This window comes from Stegostoma tigrinum, chromosome 9, assembly GCF_030684315.1.
Source record: "Stegostoma tigrinum isolate sSteTig4 chromosome 9, sSteTig4.hap1, whole genome shotgun sequence".
Taxonomy (NCBI): domain Eukaryota; kingdom Metazoa; phylum Chordata; class Chondrichthyes; order Orectolobiformes; family Stegostomatidae; genus Stegostoma; species Stegostoma tigrinum.
Genome location: NC_081362.1, coordinates 21,224,129 through 21,250,122, shown reverse-complemented (window position 1 = coordinate 21,250,122; position 25,994 = coordinate 21,224,129). Strand labels below are relative to the sequence as shown.

The 25,994-nt window shown below is 41.6% G+C and overlaps 1 protein-coding gene across 2 annotated transcripts; it reads left to right on the top strand.

The window, feature by feature from the left end:
- Window positions 1-370: 370 nt before the first annotated feature.
- Window positions 371-23,368, top strand: tmem178a (transmembrane protein 178a). 2 transcript variants are annotated; one of them, XM_048536954.2, is made up of 4 exons: window positions 371-1,329; window positions 17,890-18,003; window positions 18,891-19,024; window positions 21,092-23,368. In XM_048536954.2, the coding sequence occupies exons 1-4, from the start codon at window positions 882-884 to the stop codon at window positions 21,233-21,235; spliced, it is 840 nt and encodes a 279-aa protein (XP_048392911.2). In that variant the 5' UTR covers window positions 371-881; the 3' UTR covers window positions 21,236-23,368. The 2 variants fall into 2 exon arrangements, with proteins under 2 accessions (XP_048392911.2, XP_048392910.2); XM_048536953.2 differs by having other exon boundaries at window positions 18,891-19,028.
- Window positions 23,369-25,994: the final 2,626 nt, after the last annotated feature.

The following is a 25,994-nucleotide window of genomic DNA, read 5'->3' as shown; positions in this document are numbered from 1 at the left end:
GGTCATGTTAGGGTAGCAGATGCCAGTGTCTATGGACAGAGTCTGTGTGTACCTGATGCCTGTGTGTCATGCCCTGAGGTGCTGTTGCCCAGTGCCCAGCGTGGACGTCATTTGGAGCAAGTGGTGAGCTGGGGTTTCCAGACACCAAGCATGTTTGGTGAGTTTGGTAAGATGGGAGCCTGAATATTAATGAGGTGAGTTATGGTTTTAACAAACTGTTTAACAAGTGTTAAATCGCCTTCAATTGCAATCTCGCCGATGCCGAGCGAAAATCTTGGCACGCCGCTTGTGAAAAGCATAAAAAGATGATGAGAGATGTTGTGGATGTCGAGATGGGTCTGTCTGGACTCCTCTGATTCTGCCACGCCTCCCCACCACATCACTCAGACCCTGTCAGAACCCAGACGGGTTAAAGTTTGATCTTATGCAGAGTGTTGCATTCTCAGTCTGTGTGTGTGTGAGAGAGAGAGAGTAGGTGGAGGCTTTTAGTTTAAAGTCAGGCCTTGCAAAGGAAGACACGGAGTTGGCAAGTGTCGGACTGAGATGGGGAGAGGTAGAGGCAGAAGTTAAGAGCCGGAGTTCCAGGAAGATGCCAGTGAGGAGCGGAATGTGAGAATCTGCAGACCAACAACAACAGGAGGAGAAGGCAGTGCAGTGCGGAGCTTAGCTTAGCACCTTCCCACAAGCTCTGCCCTAGGTGTATGTCTGAGCCAGTGTAGCCCAGGCCCGGGCGGATGACCACGAGCAGCGCCAGAGCCTCGGCCACGATGTAAAAGAGGCGGAAGGCAAAAGGGTGGGGGAGACATCCTGAGCTCTGGGAGAGCGGCGTTGTCTGGGACGAGAGAAGGGCAGGCAGGCAGGCTCGGGGGGTGAGCGCAGAGATGGAGAAGGGGGTGTGGGTGACTGCCCTCAGCCTGTTCCTCAGCGGCTCCGCTCTCTTGCTGCTGACCACGGCGATCTTCACTGACCACTGGTACGAGACGGACACCCGGAGGCACAGGGCGGACTGTGAACGCGCTCCTGTGCCGGGGGCCAGCGGCGGTGAGCGCAGGCGGGTCATGCCCATCTCTAACCTGCCGCTGAGGGAGCGCAGCGAGCCCAATGAGCCAGCCCCTGGACCCCGGGGCCCTCTTAAAGCCTTGGCCCCGCTCACTCCAGGCCCGGGCCCGGCCAGCGATCAGGAGCTGCTGGAGAGCTGGCGCTCGGTGTTGGGGCTCGGCGTCTTCGAGTCGGACTGCGCCCGTCCTCTGTTCGCCACTTACACAGGGCTGTGGAGGAAATGTTACCAGATGGGCATCGACCGAGACATTGACCAGCTCATATCCAAGGGTAAGATTCAGGAGCTCATGACCCTGAGCAAAACCCGATAGACCTTTTCCAGTCGGTCTCTTTTCAATTAAAATGGATGAATAGAAGTGGTGGATTTAGCTAAGCGAGGTCAGTTTTTTTTAAATTAGGAGCCCTTGAATGCGTGTAGATCTCTTGGAAATATCCGTCCCTCTTGTTATTAGGGGGCAAAGCACTGGTTTGGGGGAAATCCCCTCGTCTGGGCGAAATGGACCTGTTCCTCCTGATTTTAATTTTGAGTTCAAGGACATGTTTCTCAAACGAACAAGGAGACGCAAGAATTACGCTTCAAGCTCGGCGTTAGTGAGTTGAATCTAATTCAGTGTTCTTGACTTTTTTTTCCCACATCTTTCCCCAAAAGAACGTGTCAAAATGATCTGAAATGTCATAATTTCAGTTGATTTGTGGGGATCGGTTTGCGCCTACGAGAGTTGGGTACGGAATGAAGACTGTAATTTTTACAAACACCTTTTGCAGCCAGCCAAATACTTATTCAGAATGTGTTCACTGTTAAGAGAAACTCTGTCAACAATTTGTGCACAGCAACGATCTCTTTAGGTGTACATGGGAAACAATAGATTGACCTAAATCTCGAGAGATTTAATTCTCCTGTTCTGCATCCGAGAGAACCTTAACATCTCCTGTTCGAAGCCCCAGCATGGGACTTCACACAAAGTGAGAGTGTTTCTGCTGAGCCAAGACTCGCACTTGTAAAGCAGCTTATCACCTCTTTTTTTAAAATCCCGGGTGTGAAATCTGTTACATTTGAGCTGTCGTTAATTGCGTTTCTTTTGAATTTTGTGGAATTTCTGTCTGCCTCGACTGGAACTCCCCCAACATGCAGTTGTACCTTGACAGCAGAGGCTTCAGCGTCCCAAGCACTTAGTCTGTGTTTATTTTCAGTTGGCTGTCATTTGAGAATGAATGTAGCATTGAGTTGAGTTAACAAGGAGTAACAGGCAAAAATATTGTTCCATATTGGCAACATATAATGCATTTTCTTTATTCATTTGGCTGGAAAACAGTTATATTTTGATGTCAAATTTAACTGCCTATTCAACAACTGAGCTTGGACATTGTCATTAATTCTTCTCCTTAGGTATTATTTAATTATTTAGCTAAATATATTATAGCATACAAATGACCTTAATTTCATAGAAATATAACAAGACTATTGTATTCCACACATCCTTGAAATCTTTCCATTAAGGAAATGTATTTTTCTTGAAAACTGTGTTTTCAGGATAATGCTCAGTGTTGGAGCCTGAGAGATACCATCACACCTTAATTCTGGTCTCCCTGTTAAAGGAAAGACGTTGTGAAACTTGAAAAGGTTCAGAAAAGGTTTATTAGGATGTCGCTGGGTTTGGAGAGTTTCAGTTATAGGGAGAGACTGAATAGGCTGGGGCTTTTTCCCTGGAGTGTGGGAGGCTGAGGGGTGACCGTTTAGAAGTTTATAAAATCATGAGGAGTGTGGATAGGGTGAATATCCAAGGTCTTTTTCCCAGGGTAGAGGAGTCCAAAACTAGAGAACATAGGTTTAAAGGGAGAGGGGAAAGATTTAAAAGGGGCATCTCTTTTCATGCAGAGGGTCGTGCATGTATTGAATGAGCTGCCAGATGAAGTGATCGAGGCTGGTACAATTACAACATTTAAAAGGCATCTGGATGGGTACATTAATAGGAAGGGTTTGGAGGGATATGGGCCAAATGCTGGCAAATGGGACTAGATTAATTTAGGGTATCTGGTCAGCATGGACGAGTTGGACCAAAGGGTCTGTTTCTAAGCTGTGTCTCTATGACTCTATGATCCCGTTCAGGAATTGAGTGCTCCCTCGTCTCGGATTGAATCAGTGGGGATTCAAGTTATGCTTAAAAATGATGTGTTGTTTGAATCCCAGCCTTCATAAAACTGCATGAAGAGATCCAATATAGCACCAGTCAGAACCTGAGGGACTCTCTAAAGCATTTCACAGTTAATGACATATTTCTTGAAGTGCAATCACTATTACATGGGAAGAGGCAGCAGTTAATTTTTAAGGTTCGGCAAATAGCAGTGATATAAATGACAAGATATTCTGTTTTAGTGTTGGTGGCTGAGGGATTACTATTGGTCAGAACAAAGCAAGATTTCCTGTGGTGCTTCTCCAAATAGTGCCATGTCATAATTTAGCCCCAGCTGAGCAGTCAAAGTTTTGCTTGAATATCACATCCAAGAAAAAAACAATGTCGACAGTGCAGCAGTCTCTGAAGGCTGGATTAAATACTTGAATCCTAGAATAGAGTTTGAAACCAATACCTTCAGATTCAGAGGAAGGAAGTGCTATCACTGAGTTAATGCTAAGACCATTACAGTAGCATAATAATATAAAACAACTGCTACACCATCATTTCACTTAGTGCCCTTACGTGACCTAAGATAATTTCAAATCATTTCTGATAGAACACAAATCTGGCTTGCAAAAGATTCCTAATTCAATACAACTGACTCTGACTTGCCACATTTGGTTATTGAAATCAGATGCTTGCCTCTATGGAAAATCTGACAACAAAAATCAAGCTGGTGAAATAAGGCATAGATGTAACTGGGGAAGAATTGTTCAAGTCTCTATCAGCAGTGACCAAAGCTAATTCTTTAATTCTCATCCACATTACAAGTGCTTTGCATGATCTGGTAGCATTTAATGCCAATACATGCTATCAAAAGTGGAAAATCTTCCATTCCTCACTTTAGACACCTCAGCTGTCAATTCATGTTGTGCCTTTAAGTCTTACTCCAGAGACCAGAATCTAAGTGTTGTACTGAGGGAGTGCTGTTGTGTCAGAGTCGCCATAGTTCAGTTGAGTTGTTAAGTGGAAATCCCATCTGTCTTCCAAGATGGTTGTAAAATATGCCGCAGTAATAGCCAAACAAGACCAAGGGTGTTGCCCAATCTCCTGGTCCGTAATCACTAGATTTCTGGGATGAGAGTGTTTTCCTTGGTTTTGAGAGGCTGAGTAAATTGGACCTAAACATATTGGAGTTTAGAAGAATGAGGGTTGATCACAACGAAACATACAACGTTCTGAAGCAGCTAGTCAGAATAGACACTGAGGTTGATTCTGCCACTTGGAGAATCTGGAACATCAGGGAACAGTATCAGAAAAAGGGGATGATCAATTAGGATTGAGATGCAGAGAGATTTCTTCACACATGGGTTGTAAATGTTTGGAAATCCCTACCTGTGAGGGTCATGGATGGTCCATTATTAAATATATTTGAAGCTGAGGCTGTCAGAAATTTGATCACCCTGACAATCAAGGGATTTGGTGAATTGATGGAGAATTAACTGATGGTCAAACCAGAAGACGAGCATGTTCTTCTTGAATGGTGGAGTAGACTCTAAGGGTCACATGGTCAACTCCAGCTCCTATTTCTTAGGAAGTCCTGGTAAGTTTATCCTTCAACCTACATTCTTCAACTCCACACTTTTTCCTAGGGTGGAAGTAGCTATTACGATGGGGCATAGTTTTAAAGTGGGTAGAGGTAGAAATCGGAGGGTGGTCAGGACGTGGAATGCATTGCCAGAGAGGGTAGTGGAGTCGGCCTCATTAGGGGCATTTAAGCGGCTATTAGATAGGCATATGGATGATAGTATAATGTAGGGGTGGATGTTAGATATACCTTAAGATTAGGGTAAATGTTTGGCACAACATCATGGGCCGAAGGGCCGGCACTGTTCTGTGTTATATATTCATCCCTAAACTAGCACCACAAATTGGCAATTTTTTTCGTACATTATAACAATGTTTGCATTTTAATAAGTATTTAAACAGTTTGATAAGGCTGTGAAGTCCTGAAACAGCACAAACAAAACTTGTATTCATACACCAGTTTTAACATAGTAAATATCTCAGACATCTGCATAGACATGTTAACATGAAGCAATGTAAGAAGATGTAGAACAGCAGTCTAAAAGATTAATCAAAATATTTGGATTCGAGGAGGAGAGATTAAAAAAACAGAAGCAGAGACCCTAGGCACTGGAAGCCACCACCGGTGGAGAGATTAAAATCAGGGATGCCAAAGAATTCAAGGGATGTAGCTGCCTCAAATGTTGTGGAGCTGGAGGAGGTTACAAAGGTAGAGAAAAGTAAACTCTCGCTCGTTGAGGTTCCTGATGCCATGTCCCTCTCCCCACCCACTTCCGGGAAGATCAGATTTAACCTGGTGTGGACTGTTTTCCCCATTAGCAACTCTACTGGAGCTATCCCCATAGTTGCATGGCGTGTGGTCTGATAATCAAACAGAAACCAGTACAGTTTGGTATCTAGTGAAATTGTAGGCTGTTTCTTCGAGCCTACCTTCAAAGTTTGAACAGCTCTTTTAGCCAGACCATTGGATGATGAATAGTATAGAGCTGGCCTTATATGTCAAATGCCATTCAACCTTAGGAAGTACTCAAATTCTCTGCTGAAAAATAATACCCTGTTGTCTATGACGACTTCTGGGAGTGTGGGAGCCGTGTATTACAAAAGATGCTCACAGGTTTTCTATTGTTGTTGCTGTGTTGACAAATGAACTCTATGCATGTCCAACCACTTTGAGGGGCATCCACAATGACTAAGAACATTGAGCCCATGAAAGAGTCAGCATAGTCACAGTGTAACCGAATCCAGGATTTACCCAGCTATTCCCATGAATCTGTGGGAGCTGCTAGTGGTAATTTTTGTCCTTGTTGCCACTCTGGGTACCACTCCACCAATGCAGCTATGTCTGCAGCCAGTCCTGGCCACCAGACATAACCTCTCACCAACATCTTCATTTTTGACACCCCTGGTGACCCTGGTGGAGTTCACCCAGTATCTGGTGGCAACATTTGCTCAGGACAATCACTCTTGCTCCCGAGAATAAAAGGCCTCCTCTATGGTGATCTAGTCTTGCCAGGTCCAGAAAGGTTTCAGTTCTCGCTGTGGTGGCCCTTTTATTCCCCTATCACCACCAGCTATTTTGATTTTGCCAGGACCTGATCTTTTGGTGTCCACAGTTTGATATTGTCTTTTCAGTCTGGCCAAGATCCAGAATGAGTTTTGTTAAAGACTGGTTCTATAATCACTGATGCATCCACTTCAGTACTGACCTCCATTAGGACTAGGTAATTATTTAACCAGATATTTATTTTGATTGGTTCTGATTTGGATGTTGCTAAGCAATTTAACTGTTACAATGCAGATGTAGGTGGATTTTTCAGGGTATGCACTCACCTGGATACTGGCCAATGAATTCGCTTACTCAGTTTAGGTCTAGTAGGACTCTTTTGCCATCTCAAGTCCACACACCAGCAGTAACTGCAACCATCCCAGATCCCAAAGAAAACATTAAGCATTTGGCCAAGGTTTGTCTTTGTTTGGGGTTTTGCTCTGGTCTGACCTAGAATCCCTCTGTTCAGGATATGTCCAGAGTGAGGCTGTGCAATTGCCTTCATCCAAGTGGTGTCCCCCAAGCTCAGTCAGGCTGGTGAGAGGGTCCACTTCCACTAGAATACCCTGCAACTCATATACTCCAATTGTAGCATTTTCTAATGACAAAGCCAGTTGTAAGGCCTGTTTGAAGCCCAGCTGGGCTTCAGCTAGTTGTGTTTATGCATAGTTGCATCATTAATCCAAAATGATGTCTCAGCATCTCAGTAGGGTCAAAGTAAAGTCATATTGCTTTGCCAGTCATCTTAGCCGAATCAAAAATCCTGACACGGATTCTCAAACTGTTGAGTAAAATTGATAGTGTCTCAGAATTAGTGGGGGCTTGGGGTCATAATATTCTTTCACTGTGTCCGTCATGTCTTGAAAGATTTTGTATCTGGTGCGGGTGCCTTGGGAAATGTTAATCTCCTAATAACCAAAACAACTGTAGGTTCACAAGCTGTTAGAAGAATTACTCATTGCTTTTCATCTTCCCAAATGTCATTTGCCTGGAAAAAAAAAACACATTCTCTCTTTCTACAAATGGATCGAGCGAGTCAAGCTTCCTAAATAACTGCATGATGCCAGAAATGCTTACCGGAACCCAAAGATAACAGTTGTGAGCAAATTTCTTCAGGAGTGTATTTTTTTCTCTTGTTGCCACTGAAATAACACCACAGAGGCCAGTGTCCCAACACCAAGTTACCCTTTATTTACACATGTGTAGTATTTGACACTGGCCTAGCTTCTCCAAAGCCAGCACTCAGAGTGAACAGAACTTTTGACATTCCTGTTTATATGTCTCTGAAGGGCTTACCTGATTGGAGCACGTTAACAGCCCCAGTCAGGGAACTCCTATTCTATGAGGTCCACCTGGCTGACCTAATTACAATCACAACAGAGGGGATGGTTGAAGTGGATTTTGGTGTGAGTTAAAGCACAGACAGCAGAGTTTTGGATGAAGTGGTGTTTACAGAGGCTTGAACTTGAGATGAAACTAGGAATATAGCAAAGACACGGATGAAGATTTTAGTAGGAGAATGACTGAAGTGGAGCTGGAGTTTTTATGAATTTGAAACTTTATAGGTCTCTTGAAAAGTGTTCAGAGTCAAATATGATACCAAAGTCATCAGTTGTTTGGTTTAGAATCAGCCAGTTGCCTGGTAGAATAGTATTTAGTAACTGGGGGTCAGGATTGAACACAGTGGGCTTTGGTCTTTCCAATATTTAGTTGCAGGCAATTCTCGTTTGCATATTGCGAAATGCCTAACAAGCAGTTTCACAATTACAAGGCAGAGGAACCATCAAGAGTGGTGATGATGGGGTAGAGCTGAGTGTTGTCAGTGTAGATGCAGAAACTGGTGCTGAGTTTTTGGATGATATTGCCAAGGGACAGCATGTAGATGAAAAATAGGAGGCGATCAAGGATATATTCTTGGGAGACATAATAGGTAACAGTGTGGAAGCAAGAACTATAGTCATTTTAGGTGATACTCTTAAAGAATTAGACAGATAAGATCAAACCAGGAGAGTGCAGTCCAACCAGAAGGATGATGGTGGAGAGATGTTGGAGGAGAATGTGTTTTGAACCATGTCCAAGGCTGCAGTCAGGAAGGACATGGATAATTATTTACCTTTGTCACAGTCAGCTGTTAAGCAGGATGTAATTTGTGATTTTGATGTGTTTTCAGTACCATGGCAGGGATGGAAACCTGATTGAAGGGGATTCCAACATATAGTTTCAGAAAAGATAGGTACAGATTTGGAAGGCAACATGTTTGAGACAATAGAGAGGGCAGCTATGTTGGAGAAAGGGTGATAGCGTACAAGGACTAGACTAATGAATGTTCTTTCTTTCATTATTTTAAACGTGTTATTCTCTGTTCATCAACCCATCAAGGATCAAAGAATTATGGCTTTAGATACATGCATTTGTGTATGATGAACACATTATGGGATTTCAGACTTTTACTAGTGTGATTTGCATTGAAAAAACACCTTTTCATGTTGAAGTGCCTCAACTGCAAAATATTATTGTTCTTCAGGCAAACATGCAACCATTTTCAGCACATCACAATCCAACACTGAGGTGAAAAAATAGTTAGAGATAACGGGAACTGCAGATGCTGGAGAATCTGAGATAACGAAGTGTGGAGTTGGATGAACACAGCAGGCCAAGCAACATCTTAGGAGCACAAAAACTGATGTTTTGGGCCTAGACCCTGCATCAGAAAAGTTTTTCTGATGCAGGGTCTCGGCCCGAAATATCAGCTTTTCTGCTCCTAAGATGCTGCTTGGCCTGCTGTGTTCATCCAACTCCACACTTCGTTATCTTGAAAAAATAGTCAATTTATTTCATGGTGTGAATTGATGAGAAAACAGTGGCTAAGAGACACATATTTTTCCTGTTTCTTCGCTTGGTATTGTAGGCTCTAATATCCATATGACCGTTAGGTCAGATTGAACCTTTGTTTATTGTCCCATTTAATCAATAACACATTCAACAAACACAAGTTTAAAAATTGTTGAGAAAAGACACATATTGCCAAAGTTTTTAGCTTTGAACTCAGCAGGACATTTCACAAGGCCACCAATTCAAGAGGATAATCAGCATTTGGGAGGCTAAGGTATCTCAAAGGTTTGAACATGTGAAGCTATCTGTTTCACACTACTACTGAGCATTAGCAATATAAATGGTGTTTATTGCTCACAGGATGCTGCCAAGAAGCCAAAAGGAGTTCTATCCTCAAATGTGTAATGCGGTTTATGAATTGCAGTGCTGGTGTGATGCCAAGTATGTAGGTAATACATTGCAGTGATTGGCAGATCATACCAAACTTCTGCTGCGCAACGATGCTGATCATACCAAAGGAGCCCCAATTTACAAAACTAGCAAGACAGTGTCCAAATCAGGAACAGAAACAAAGTTGCTGGAAAAGCTCAGCAGATCTGGCAGCATCTGTGAAGGAAAAAACAGAGTTAACGTTTCGAGTCCGGTGACCTTTCTTCAGAACTGTTCTGATTCACAGCATCCGCAGTTCTTTCAGTTTTTAATTTAGTGTCCAGTTTTGGTTTTGTTTCTGCATTTGGACATATGCTGGATAATCATGAGTGTGCATGTATTATACTGACAACTAATTTAAGATTGTCAGTGTGGCTTGTGGTGTTGTGCAATTTTGTGAACTGGAAGCTAGATATATTAATACATTGGATCCTATTCATTGCAGGGAGAAAGCATGTGTGCGCACATTTCACCTATTTCAGTGCAACAAAGTAGATGAGAATCATTCACTGAGTAATTTCTCAGGGTAATGTCTTGACCAATCAGAATCAACATGCCTGGTTTAAAATTTAAACAAAACCTGGCAGTTAACTTTCAATCAGCATTAATGAGCACATTGTCCATGGCAACACCCTTACCAATCAGAGTCTACTTGTCAACCAATCAGCACGCTTCTGACATGTATTATAAATGTTGGCTTCCCACTTGAATCAGTATATGAGTGAAATGTCCTGATGAGTTCAAAGCAGGAAAAAAAAACTGACAAAAAAAAAATTTCTCAGCTAAACTTGAATTCTGTACTACCAAATGACTAACTTAAAAAATATACTTTCATCATTATTGTCATCACTAATAACATGGTTGAACCGGTTCCTTACACTGCCTGGTGAATCACAATATTTGCATAACTTATTCCACTCATAAATTGTGCAATCCACTGAGAAAGGTGAAGAGACTAATAAAAGCATAAACAAATGAGGGAATAAAGACCTGGAATGTTCCTCTCTGACCTTATTAAGTGAACAAAACGCCCTAGAAATCACTCTGGTTATGATTAGTATTATACTTTTGCTAGCTTTTAGTAGATTTACATGAAAAATGGGAGGAACTTGAGTAAAGAGATAATGGGAACTGCAGATGCTGGAGAATCCGAGATAACAAAGTGTGAAGCTGGATGAACACAGCAGGCCAAGCAGCATCTCAGGAGCACAAAAGCTGATGTTTCGGGCCTAGATCCTTCATCAGAAAAGGGGGATGGGATGAGGGTTCTGGACTAAACAGGGAGAGGCGGGGAGGCAGACTGAAGATAGGTGGAGAAGAGAGTATGGAGGGAGGTAGGGAGGGGATAGGTCAGTCCGAGGAGGATGGACAAGTCAAGGGGGCGGGATGAGGTTAGTAGGTAGGAAATGGAGGTGTAGATTGAGGTGGGGGGGAATGATAGGTAAGAGGAAGAATAGGTTAGGGAGGCGGGGATGAGCTGAGCTGGTTTTGGGATGCTTTGGGGGGAGGGGAGATTTTGAAGCTTGTGAAGTCCACATTGATACCATTGGGCCGCAGGGTTCCCAAGCGGAATATGAGTTGCTGCTCCTGCAACCTTCGGGTGGCATCATTATGGCACTGCTGGAGGCCAAGGATGAACATGTCGTCTGAGGAATGCAAGCAGGAGTTGAAATGGTTCGTGACTGGGAGGTGCAGTTGTTTATTGCGAACGGAGCGTAGGTGTTCTGCAAAGCGGTTCCCACGCCTCCGCTTGGTTTCCCCAATGTAGAGGAAGCCACAACAGGTACAGCGGATGCCATATACCACATTGGCAGATGTGCAGGGGAACATCTGCTTGATATGGAAAGTCATTTTGGGGCCTGGGATGTGGGTGAGGGAGGAGGTGAGGGGACAAGTGTAGCTCTTCCTGCGGTTGCAGGGGAAAGTGCCGGGTGTGGTGGGGTTGGAGGGGAGTGTGGCACGGACAAGGGAGTCCCGGAGAGAGTGGTCGCTCTGGAAGGAAGACAAGGGTGGGGATGGAAAAATGTCTTGGGTGGTGGGGTCAGATTGTAGATGGCGGAAGTGTCGGAGAATGATGCATTGTATCCAGAGGTGGTGGGCTGGTATGCAAAGACATTTTTTCATCCCCACCCTTGTTTGCCTTCCAGACCGCTCTCTCTGGGACTCCCTTGTCCTCTCCACACTCCCCTCCAACCCCACCACACCCGGCACCTTCCTCTGCAACCGCAGGAAGTGCTACACTTGCCCCCTCACCTCCTCCCTCAGAAACATTCTGGGCCCAAGATGACTTTCCACATCAAGCAGATGTTCCCCTGCACATCTGCCAATGTAGTATACTGCATCCGCTGTACCTGTTGTGGCTCCCTCTACATTGGGGAAACCAAGTGGAGGCTTGGGGACCGCTTTGCAGAACACCTACGCTCCATTCGCAATAAACAACTGCACCTCCCAGTCGCGAATTACTTCAACTCCTGCTTGCATTCCTTAGACAACATGTTCATCTTGGGCCTCCTGCAGTGCCACAATGATGCCACCCAAAGGTTGCAGGAACAGCAACTCATATTCCGCTTAGGAACCCTGCAGCCCAATGGTATCAATTTCACAAGCTTCAAAATCTCCCCTTCCCCAATGCATCCCAAAACTAACCCAGCTCATCCCCGCCTCCCTAACGTGTTCGTCCTTTCACCTATCCCCTCCTCCCATCTCAAGCTATACCTCCATTTCCTACCTACTAACCTCATTCCCCCCCCCGACCTCTCCGTCCTCCTTAGACTGACCTATCCCCTCCCTACCTCGACCCCATACTCTCCTCTCCACTTATCTTCTCCTGTATCCATCTTCGATCCACCTCCCCCCCCACTCTCTATTTATTTCAGAACCTTCTCCCCATCCCCCTTGCCTGATGAAGGGTCTAGGCCCGAAACGTCAGCTTTTGTGTTCCTGAGATGCTGCTTGGCCTGCTGTGTTCATCCAGCACCACACTTTGTTATCTAGGAGCTTGAGTAATGTACAGTAGATCATAGATTTGTTGAGTCAAAAGATCCATGTTTTAAATCCTGTGTAATCCTATGTAAAAGTAATTCCTTGTTGCCTGAAAAAGATCTTGATCTGACTGATTGATTACTTTGTGAGGCCTCTTTGAAAAAATTGTTCATTATATGGGGGTCACTGACCAGACCAGCATTTATTGCCCATCCCTGATGGCACTGGAGAAGATGGTAGTGAGCTGCCTTCTTGAACTGCATTGAAAATCACACGAAACCAGTTTATAGTACAACAGGTTTATTTGAAAACGCTAGCTTTCAGAGCCTCAGTCCTGCTGCACTAATACCTGAATAAGGACTGAGGCTCCGATAGATTGTGTTTTCAAATAAACCTGTTGGACTGTAAACTGGAGTCGTGTGATTTCTGACTTTGTCCACCCCAGTCCAACACCAGCACCCCTACATCATGGCTATTCTTGAACTGCTGAAGCCCTTGAGGCATAGGGACACCTGCAGTACTGTTAGCAAGGAAGTTCCTGGAGAAGAAATAGTGAAAGTGTCAAGTCAGAATGGAGATACAGAGATCAGTTAAAAATCAGCCGTTTTGGCGTGGGACATGGGTTGCATTCTATAAGACCATATGACAAACTAATAGCTTCAAGCTCATAGCTTTCTTTTTGCTTCTGGATGTTAAAAATTGAATTCCAATTCTTAACATGTTATGGTGGGATTTGAACATGCATTTTCTGCACTGAAGTGACACTGTAGATGAATTACTTATATCCTGATTGGGAATTAATTGAACCCTTAGATTTATGTTAAAGGTAAGAGTGTTACCTCATGCGTCCAATCTGGCTGCATCTCAGTGTGGTATGGCAACTGCTGTTCCCAAGACTGAGAGAAACTACAGAGAGTTGTGAACACAACCTAATCCATCGCGCAAACCAGCTGCCCATCCATTGACTTCATCTTGATGCAGTGGATAAGCAACCAATATTAAAGACCCTTCCCACCCCGGTTATACTCTCCTCCATCCTCTTCTGTCAGGCAGAACATATAATAGTTTATAGATTATTTTTTCAGATTCCCTACAGTGTGGAAACAGGCCCTTCAGCCCAACAAGTCCACACCGCCCTTTGAGGCATCCCACCCAGACCCATCCCCCTATAACCCACACACGCCTGAACACTACGGGCAATTTTGCATGGCCAATCCACCTAACCTGCACATCTTTGGGCTGTGGGAGGAAACAGGAGCACCTGGAGGAAACCCATGCAGACACGGGGAGAATGTGCAAACTCCACACAGACAGTTGCCAGAGGCTGGAATCGAACCTGGTGCTGTGAGGCTACAGTGCTAACCACTGAGCGACTGTGCTGCCCCATAGACATGTACGAACAGATTCAAGAACAGCTTCTTCCTTACTGTTATCAGACTTTTGAATGGATCTCTTTAATGTTAATGTTGATCTCTCTCTGCACCTACTTGGTAGCTGTAACATTGTATTCTACACTCTGTTCCATTACCCTGATGTGCTTGTATGCTACGATCTGCCTGTAAAGCACATATGACAACACTTTTCGCTGTAGCGAAATGTGACAGTAATAAATAAAATCAAATCAAAATCATGAGACAAGTCAATTCAATAATGATGTTGGATTCTCATGTTGGGAACGATATTTATAGTAGGGTAGGATAACAAAGTGTGAAGCTGGATGGACACAGCAGGCCAAGTAGGCTGTCAGGAAATGTATATTTGCAATCTTCTGAAAACAAATTCAAGAACACACAAATATTTCACACTGTTCTTTTGATGATTAACATCCTTTTATCAAATTCATGTATTTTAACGCCATCGATCAAAGATGAACATTATTAAGATCAAGATATGGTTGTGATGATCCTTGTGTACTTCATTGCTACTGCAAGTTCTGATGTACTTTTGTACATTAAAGCTGGACTTCCTTATTTTGCTGTTTGTGTTGAGGGTAGGATTTCACTTTTGCCTTCTCCACTTCTCAGGTGATGGTGAGTCATCTTTTACCTTTCTTTCCAAAAATATGCTTTACTCTTGACATTTATAAAAATGAATTACTGATATTATACAACAAGTGAAAAGCAAATCAGTTTCATTCAAGAGCATACGTTTCTCCTAACATTTACAATTACAGTCAATCTTTTCTATGTTCATTACATGTTAAACTACATCTCAAGAGATTTTACAAAGCTTCTAGTAGTATGATTGAAGAGCCTTAGACTGTGCCCTTTCCCTTTGTGACAGCTATCCCAAGGTTTAGTTAAATCCCTCAGAACGTAGTCCTGGATCTTAGAAGGTGCTGGTCTACAACACACTGTCAAGGACAACACTTTGCACAGGAAGACCAAGGAATTTTGGGTAGATCAAAGAATGTTTGTCACCAAGTTGATGGTCCTCCCAAGTGCAGTTGATGTTTGTCTTGGTGTGGATCATGGGAAGAGGCCGCAGAGCTATCATTGAACATAGATTAGTGCAGCAAAAGGAACAGGCCCTTTGACCTGCCATGATGCTGTTCTGAACGACTCCAATCTGCCTGTGCATGGTCCGTATCCCCTTTCTGTTCATGTGTCTGCCCAAATGCCTCTTAAACTTTGTTATCGTATCTGCTTCTACTATCTGCCTGGTAGCACGTTCCAGGCACTTAGCATCCTCTATGTAACAAAAGCTTTCCTCACACGTCTTCCTTGAATTCTCCCCTCTCATCTTAAACTTATGTCCCCTAGGATTTGACGTTCCCATCCTGGGAAAAAGACTATCCATCCTATTCCTGTCCCTCACAATTTTATAGACTTCTGTCAGGTCACCTTTCAGCCTCTGGCCTCTAGTGAAAACAATCCAAATTTGCCTGATCTCTCCTTATAGTGGTCACCAAGCTGCACATGGTGAAGTTTGCCAGAAAAAACACTATCTTTCCTGAGACCTCCTTTGCAAAGGCACATTTCACAAGGAGGTGGACAACAGTCTCTTCCCCTTTACAGACACCTCAAGGACAACGTGTGGCAAGGGTGAAACTTCATGTCTGGAGAAAAGATCTGACAGGAAGGGCCTCCTTACCTGCAGCCAATCAATGACTTGGTGCATGCTTGAAAGTTTTGGTGACAAGACATTCTGCCAAATGAACTTGATGGTCTGCTCAGGAAACCATCCAGCAACATCAATTGTCTCCCTTCCCCAAGGCCCAGAGGACATTATATGCTGACCACTGTCTGATGGACTTGTGATCAAAGGTGTTTGTGAATGGATTGGAAGGGAGTGGTCTTTGTGAGCTTCTCTGTTCGCCTGAAACAGTTAAGCAACTTATTCAAGTTGGTCAGAGTGATTGTGTCACTGTCCCATACAATGTAGTCTGTTTTTCTGTGATGCCGAAGTCTAAAATTTTCACTCATTTGAGACACCATTTTGGAAAATAACCAATTACAAATATAGAAATTGTTGTAGGTATTCATCATTCAGCCGTTTAAGCCTGCTCCACCATTTGATATGATCATGGCTCATCATTCTACTCAGTACCCTTTTTCCACTTTCTCCTATATCCTTTGATTCCCTTAGACCTAAGGACTATATTGAACTCTTTCTTGAAAACATTTAATGTTTTGGCCTCAACTGCATTCTGTGGCAGAGAATTTCACAGGCTCATCACGCTCTGGGTGAAGAAATTTCTCCTCATTCTCAGCCCTAAGTGGCTTACCCTGTATCCTTAAACTGTGACCCCTGGTTCTGGACTCTCCAGCCATTGGGAACGTCCTTCCTGCATTAATCATTTCTAGTCCTGTTAAAATTTTGTAGATTTCTGAGTTCCCCTCATTCTTCTAAACTCCAGTGAATGTAATCCAAACCAACTCAGTCTCCGTTCATACATAAGTGGTGAAATCCCAGGAATCAGTCTGGTAAACCTTCTTCATTGCACTCCCTCCAATAGCCAGAACATGCTTCCTTAGTTAAGGAGGTCAAAACAGCACACAGTACTCCAGTTATGGTCTCTCCAAGGCCCTGTACATTTGCTTGAATCCTCTTTCTAGGAAAGCCAATGTACCATTTGCCTTCTCCACTGCCTAATACACTTCACTCATACTTGCAGCAACTGATATATGAGGATACTCAGGTCTCATTGCATTATCCTGTTTCCCAATCTATTGCCATTTGGATAATAATTTGGTTTCCTGTTTTCACTACCAATGCAGATAACTTCAAATTTGCCCATTCACTCAACTTGTTCAAATCACAATAAGCCATCTCTGCATCATCCTCACAATTCACCCTCCTATCCAGCTCTTTGTTGTCTGTGAACTCAAATATTACTTTTAGTTGCATCATCTAGATTATTAGGATATATTGAGAATAGCTGGGGTCTAAACACAAATCCCTACGTTCCCTTACTAGTTACTGCCTGCCACTCAGAAAAAGACACAATGTCTTTTGACTGAAAATTAGTTCTCTATCCATCTCAATATACTAACCTAATCCCATGCACTTAAATTTTACACGCTAATCTCTTATGTGAGACCTAGTTACATCTAGAACAATTCCAGTAAATTCATCAGGCATGATTTCTGTTTTGTATGCTGACTCTGTTCAATTCTGTCACCATTTTCCATGTTCTTGGCTACTAAACGTTGATAATGAACTCTAGCATTTTTCTACTACTGATGCTGAGCTAACAGGCCTATCATTCCTTGTCTTCTCTCTACTTTTTTTTAAAATAGTGAGATTGCATTAACTACACTCCAATCCATAGGAACTATCCCGGAGAATTAGCAGGAACAAAAGTAGTAAAGGACACAAAACATGAAAAAATACATTTTATGCTTTATGTTGCAACATTTCACAAATAAATACACAAAAATGGCTAAAGCACACATGCATACATCAAAAAATATGAGTATTCAGATCACAGGGCTAATGTCAATGCCTACAACTCATATTTTGTTTACTAATCAAAAATATAATAATCTAGGCCAGGTTTCTCAATTAGCTACATGTTGATAATGGCTAACATATTGTACAGCATGGTGTGGATGGAATTATGGTATTTTCAGGAAGACTATTTTATGAGTTATTATTTCATCAACTAAATATTGTATTCTGTGCCATTGGTAATTATTCTGATAAGAACATAGTACTGTTTATATCACAAGTATAATTTAAGCATTTTCATCATAAATCAGTCAATACATAAACATGCTAATTGTGATGGTGAGTACTTCAAAATAATATTTATTCTGTTTACATGATTTTGACAGATTTCCATTGATATTTAAGTCCCAGCTGTCTAATGTTTGATTAATTTTATTTTCCTCTTAGGAATTGCACAGAGATGCACATCTGTCAAGTATCACTACTCCCAGCCCATTCGTCTAAGAAATATTCCTTTCAATCTTACAAAAACCATCCAGCAGGATGAATGGCATCTGCTACGTAAGTGTAAATTAGCACTAAACAATGCTGGACTAATGATAAGCTATGCTTTCCATTTCTCAATGCAGTGGTTCTACCTGCTTTGTCAGAATTACTTCACCTGCATTCTGATAGCTACTTATTTACAACTCATTCAGGTTAATTTTGCCTATGTCAAAAACGGATCTAGATAAAGTTTTTGGTGGCATTCTGCAGGCAGTGATGGTTAGTAGGATGTAGCTGTCTTGGTCTCTATATCCACTGAATTGTCCAATGTCATATTTGTTAGATGTCAGCTTGGAACCCTAACCCTAACCCTATTCAAATAAGCATCGTTACTTGAGGTGAAAATGGTGCCATTCCACCGAACCCTTTGTTATTAGCAACTCATTTGCATGAACATTAATCATTTTTCTAAAAATTAGGCATGCATTATTGCTGGCCTCTAACTTAAGGCCATAAGTTGTTATGCAAACAATGCCAGAGGAAATCCCTAACCATTAATTATTTTGACTCTCAACTTTGAGTCTGAAAAATGTTTGTGGGGTAGTTGGACCCCAGCTATGTACTGAAAATGGGAAACTAGAAAGTACACTGGCAGCCTTTGTACTTGCCTCTGCAAGAACTGATGCTTGCAGTTGCAATCTATTTCACTTCTCCAATGCAGTTCAGGTAGATTGGGGGCTCAGAGCCTGGTGAATTACAACAAATAACTCTTTCGTCCCATTGCTGAGTGATCCAGCATCTATTAGTGGTATTGCAATTAATAACTTTAACTTTATTAAGAACAACATATTTTATGGATTTTAGTCAATTGAAGGCTGTCAAAACTACTCCTTAGTTGCTCTTTATTTTCTGAAGAGCTATTAATTATGTTTATTTTCTTTATTCCTGTTCTGCCACCACAGATTTGAGGAGGATCACAGCTGGATTCCTGGGCATGGCAGCTGCTGTCCTGCTGTGCGGGTGTATTGTAGCATCAATGAGCTTCTTCTGGGAAGAAAGTCTCACTCAGCATGTGGCAGGCCTCCTTTTCCTAATGGCAGGTCATTTTCCAACATTTTACTTCAGCAGTTTATGTGTCTGTAGTATTTTTGTATTACATTCATAGCTTTTACTTCTAATCATGTACATTATAGGGATGGTTTTTGACAGTGCATCAGGTGAACAGTATTTTGTTTTCCACATCACTGCTTTAAGCCAGTTACGTACTTCTGAGGTCATTGCTGGTAATGTAGGAAACACACTAACTAAATTGTGCACAGCAAAGTTCCAAAATTATTGATGTGTTAATGACTAGAGAATGTCTCAGCAATGGTGGTTGATATAGGCAAGGATCCAAGGAGAGCTTTCACTGTTTCTCTATATTCACCTAAAAAAAAGTAGATGGGATAACACTTCCAACAGTGTAGGACTCCCTGCATACTGCATGCTTTAGTAAATCCAGAGTGTGTGCACAAGTCCATGGAATAGAACACTACGTGTGCATCTAAGTGGTGAGAAAAAAAATTGTAGGAGTAGCAAAGACAGCAAAGTTATCTCAAACTCCTAAAACTGTCATCAAAATAAGGCAGCAGAGAACTTTTTAAATCAAAAATTCAACCTATAAACTGTAATATTTTCTATTCTTGTCAGGTGAAATGAATCAAGGCTTCATCTTGAAGCTGTTCCAATTTAGCTGAATGCCATTATGTAATTCCAGTTAAAAATCTCAATCCACAGTAGCACTTCAGCAAGAAAATAAGTAGTGAATTTCTGACATCTGTTCCTGCAACATATGACAGTCTAAATGTTGCTTCTCTGGCTTAAGGAAAATAGGAATGGAGTAGACCACTTAATCTTTTAAACCTGTTCTGCCATTACTAGATCATGGCTGATAAATGATCTGACTCCATTTATCTCCCTTTGCCCATATTTCTTAATACCCTTAGTTCAAATTCTCTGAAAGAGATATAAAGTTAACAATATATGCCCCAGTCAACTGAGATAAGAGGAAGAGTTCCAAACTTCTACCAACTTTTTTATAAAGAAGTATTTCCTTGGAAATTTCTAATTCTAAAATTTCAGGCCATGCCTCCTGGCCCTAGACTGTCCAACTAACAAAAATAGTTTCTTTCCATCTACCTTAACTACACACTTTCAAAAGAAAAACTTTGATCAGTTTACCCCCATAACCTTTGAAGTTCCAATGAATACAAGCTCTGCTTTTGTAATTTAACATTTATTATTCTGATAGATCTACAATGCTGTCCCTCTAAAGCCTGTATAACTTGCTGCGCAGAGCTGCACATAGTACTCAATCAGTAGTCTAACCAGAGCTATATCCTTTAGCATAACTATCACCCATTTGTGTTCTGGTCCTCAAGATATAAAGACCAATATTCGATCAGCCTTTGTGATTACCTTCCATTGCAAATGTTTTGACAGTCTATATGCATATGGATCCTATGTTTGAACCTCTGCTATTCCAAGTTTATCGCCATTTAGAAAATACTTTGTTCCAACCTTCTGTGTTCAAAAATGGCTGACCTCACAATTGTCAGTGTTAAACTTATTTGCTACAGTTTTGCTCAATCATTTCATTTATTATATATTATTTATCTTATTTATGCTGTTACCTACAGTATTTGCAATGTGAGCTATCGTCAGCAAACTTTTGCATATATATCCTGCTATCTCATCAGTTAGGTTATTAATAAATAATATGAATAGATAAGACAAAATTGCCTGTGGGGCACCACTAATCATATCTTGTAAATTAGAGTAATTACATATTGCAGTAAAATCCATAACTTTGTGAAAAAATGATAATTTTTAAAGAAGCTTATCATTCATATTGCACAATGGATTGTTTCTGAACCTGTTCTGACACGTGGTAAAAGGCCTTACATGTGTGTGTATTTTATAAAGTGATTTATTTAAAGTGACACAGGTCATTTCAGAGTACACTCAAAAACCTGTCAAAATGCATTGGCTTTAGCCACTGAAACTAATTTGTCATATTCACTGTCTTGTTGCACATTTCCTTTACATGGTAGAAAGTACTACAGTGTTTCAAAGGTATTATATGTTGGATAAAAATAACAGCAACTTTTTTTCTTTCCTTTAGGAATTTTTTGCACAATTTCTCTTTGCACATTTGCAGCCAGCATTTCATATGATCTTTCACGTCAACCAAAATTTATCTATGGGCTACCAAGTGATGTTGACCATGGGTACAGTTGGTCCATTTTCTGTGCATGGTGCAGCTTAGGGTTAACAATGATGGCGGGCTGTTTGTGCACTGCTTTGCCATTCCTTAGCAGCACCAAGACAATCCATCAAAAGTCCATCAGAGATTCTTCCGTGTGAGCACATTTTGAAAAATACAGCTGATTGATGTGGGATCTGTGTTTCTCCATTCTGATCTTGTGATGGGACTGTGGCATATGAATTTTGCATCTGTGTTTTTGATTCTTTGTAGAATGTCATATAATATTTACAATATATCTGTTTTTGTGTCTTTAAAATGCAAAATGGTTATTTGAAAGAACTCCACCATTCAATGTAAGCTATACAAAAAAAACTGTCAAACAACTACTGACAATATGCCACTTAAAACTGCAAATACTTTATGAATAACCACTGCTGCCTCCATTTTTCTTTGGTCTTTCCTGTTCTGAGATGAGTTGAAATTATTTTCTTGCGGTGTTTGTTTTCTGCAATACCATTTGTATTACTATTGTATTCCAAATTCAAAAAGACAGGAATATTAAAACTGGGCTTAGCTACTGAAATATATTGAAATTGTACCTTCAATTTTAGAATGTTATTTTAATGATATCCAATGGGAAAATACATTGATACTTCTCCATGAGTAAAGCACATTAGGAGTGAAATTAGTCTTTGGTGATAATGCAAAATGGGTGATAGAAAATTTGGAACCCTTTTTATATCTGCCCAATGATTTTGCATTTGATTTAAAAAAAAACTGAGTGGGATGTAAAATGGGCCGATGATTCACCATCAGTGATCATGGGAACTGCAGATGCTGTAGAATTCAAGATAACAAGATAACAAAGTGTGGAGCTGGATGAACACAGCAGGCCAAGCAGCATCTCAGCATCTCATCTCACCAAAAGCTGGTGAAGGGTCTAGGCCCGAAACGTCAGCTTTTGTGCTCCTGAGATGCTGCTTGGCCTACTGTGTTCATCCAGCTCCACACTTTGTTATCAATGATTCACTATCACTCACTTAGCACAATCAACATCACCGTATCTACTTTAAACTGCTAGGCCCAAGCATCAATTTGCACTTTTACATTCCAAATATTGCCTCACTTAAAGCTGTGGTAATTATTTTACTAAACCATGTACTTTGAGTAAGGTTCAACTGTAATTATTTGACAATACTGTGCTGTCAATTGCTGTGTTAAATTTTGTGAATGAAAATGTGAATAATTAGTACAATTGTTACAATATTTTGTTAATATGGTACTGAGTGTAAATTCTTTGTGCTGTTTGTCTGTGGACACTTTATTTTGATAAACTTTAAGTCTCAGTAGCTTAGAAATTGGATTGTACCTGGTTGTACCCCAATATGTATCTAATCCAGGGCTGGACCATGCAAAATTGGCCCACTCGCTTCCTCTGTTGATGGTTGACAAACTGCAGGTGTTGGTCAAGGCCCTAGAAGCAATTTATGGTTCTGCAAAGAACAAAAATCAGACAGCTAAGATGGAAGGGGAGATTGAAGGGGAGATTGGAAGGGAGGGAAAGTTAATGTGGGGCTGAGAGGAATACAGCTGCTCCTTCTGGCTTCACAATAAGGTGAGTTACAAAAAGTAAATTTTCAGGGAGCAGCCTCCGGCAGACACTTATTAGTTAGTTACTGCCTGCAACTTTCATAGCGTACACAATCAGTCGCTAAAGAGTTTTAGAGGTTGAACTCTCCATTGCATATACAAAGGGACAACTGCCTTCTATGGCCACAAGCTGTGGATACCTTTACCAATTTAATCAGCTGTTCATGTTGAGTGTGGCATGTGTACATGCATGACACCCATCATATTGATATTTACGTGCCCATTTTAAAGGTGCAAAAGATTTGATACCTATGAATTTCTGGGCAGGTATGTTTTATTTTAATATATAATCTCCAAGATAGCTATTCCTCATAGGTATGAGATATCATGCTAGAAAACCCGATCAGCTCCAATATGAGATAATATCTGCATTGCTTTATATGAATTTTATCCATTCTTATATATTGTACAAGGATTCTGTATAACAAGAAATTTTTAATGTCTTTATGTTACAGAAGTGACATTTTTTATTTTCAGTAGTGAGGTAAACATATCTGGTAACGTAAACCTTTCTTCCAATAAAGATTACTCAATGAAAATTTACTTTTTCTTCCACTTATTCTGAATTCTAGTCTCGAACCATAAAATATCAACCCAACATGAAATTAACACAATAAATATGCATTTGAGGAGTAAGTTTTTTTTCCCCATAGAAACCAAAGGAAAGTGAGAGCAGAGAAGTAACCTATTCCATTGTGTCTGCACCAGCTGAATAAACCAGCTGCCCATTTTAATCCCCCTTTCCAAATTATTGGGGCAGAATGACTAAATAAATCATTCAACACCCAGAGTCCACTTCCAGCATCGACAAGTTTATTAATGTCACACTGGTGGGAAGAAACCTCAGGGGCTCCAGAAGTTTCTTCCCTGAACAAAGGGAAAAACATAAACTTTTGTACATTTGTTTTCAGCCTGCCTTTGATTATTACAAACCAGTTGTATTATTAATTAATTACATACACACCCAATCAAATTCATCATGTGACTGTACGGTAAGTAATGGGCAGGCTTATAAACAACCCCAGGTATTCCCATGATCCCAGTGTTAATGAGACATCCTTATCTTTATCCTGAGGCCTTTAAAATGTACAAAAGTCATCTGTAAATCAATTCTCCCCGTAAGCAGTATGGGGGCTTTTCCTTCTATCTAAGGCTGTCTGTCCCAGGACCCAGATTCAATTCCACCCTCAGGCAACTGTCTGTGTGGAGCTTGCACATTCTCCCTGTGTCTGCGTGGGTTTCCTCCGGGTGCTCCGGTTTCTCCCCACAGTCCAAAGACATGCAGGCTAGGTGGATTGGCCATGGTAAGTGCAGGGTTACCAGGATGATGGTGTTAGGGGGCAGTCAAAAATGGGTCTGAGTGAGATGGTCTTCAGAGGGTCGGTGTGGACTCAATGGGCCGAATGACCCACTTCCACAATGTAGGGATTCTATGATTCAAGGCAATGATTTTGATTCTCAGTCAAATGTGCAGTAACTGGTGAATTCTGGGCTCCAACTTTTAAAAATGGCCACCCACACTCCTCATTTTTAGTTCTCCGCTTGGCTTGGTTTAATTCAGACTGGGTAACCGAGGAAGAGCTAAGGAGGCTGATGGATTCTGAGGTGAGCTGGGCAGAATGCCTGCCTCGAGTCTCCAGCACCATATCAATAATTAAACTGAAAGAATAAAATATTCCTGCAGCGCTCACCCTTCAAATCCCTTTTGTCCCCCACGCTCTCATTTGCCCCATCAATGCCAACCTACTTTTTGAAAGTTTGACAGTTCTTTGACATCTTGAGAGATCCAAGGGCACATTTAGACACAATCTTACATAGAACATTACAGCACAGTACAGGCCCTTCGGCCCTCGATGTTGTGCCGACGTGTCATACCGATCTGAAGCCCATCTAACCTACACTATTCCATGTACATCCATATGCTTATCCAATGACGACTTAAATGTACCTAAAGTTGGCGAATCTACTACCGTTGCAGGCAAAGCGTTCCATTCCCTTACTACTCTCTGAGTAAAGAAACTACCTCTGACATCTGTCCTATATCTTTCACCCCTCAATTTAAAGCTATGCCCCCTCGTGCTCGCTGTCACCATCATAGGAAAAAGGCTCTCCCTATCCACCCTATCTAACCCAGTGATTATTTTATATGTTTCAATTAAGTCACCTCTCAACCTTCTTCTCTCTAATGAAAACAGCCTCAAGTCCCTCAGCCTTTCCTTGTAAGACCTTCCCTCTCTACTATTTGCAACCCAAAGGTTAGCAGGCTGCCAACCCCCTTCTTTTCCAAAGGATTCCCTTCAGGATACCCAATCTCTCTAAAGGAGTACTCTGGTTCGGTATCCTAACCAATCCACAAATTTTCAACCTGCTTTAGCAGCTCTAATGCTCACATATCAAGTTCTATGCAACAGAGATGACAGAATCCCAATTCAGTAGAGTCAACTGGTGGTATAAATGGCCAATGCTTCCATAAATACTGGCCTGACTCTGGTCTTACTCCATGAAAATGGAAATGCCACACTTGCTGTTGGATCTTGCTATTCATTTCACTTCTGCTATTTTTGCCAATTATAGGTCAAATATATATAACAGTATATATTAGAGTTCTAGTTCCCTTATAATCTCATACTCATGCAGACATATGCATACACAGTCATGAAAACAAACCATGGGTGTTATGAATGGAGGGAAAGCTGGGAAAGCAAGGTCAGTTTCTCAGTGCATCAGTCCCGCTGCGATAGCTCTTGTGCTGATCAGCATGTTGCTTCTCTGACTTCATTCTCCAGGTGTTTTCATTAGTTTGCAGGCAGCATTGGGGCTGGTTCAGACTTATAAATGGTCTCTGACTTTTCATTAAAAGTCATGGCTTACAGCAACTGCTGGAGGAAAATAAACTGCATTTTTTTCCATTTTAAAGTAGCTTTTATTGCAGAGAACAGAGAAAGCCCTGAACTGGTTGGGATCTGATGGATTCTTGTTATCTTGTTCACAGCCTCAAGCTGTTCAGCTTCCTGAGAACGAATTACATAGTTGTTGGCAAGCAGAAGGCCTTTGATATTATCCATAGTCATTAATCAACTACTTGCTGCCGACCAAAGATCCATTTGTAGAGCCATGTGACTCTAGCTAGCCTTCAAACAAAATAGAAATACACATTCTTCACAACATG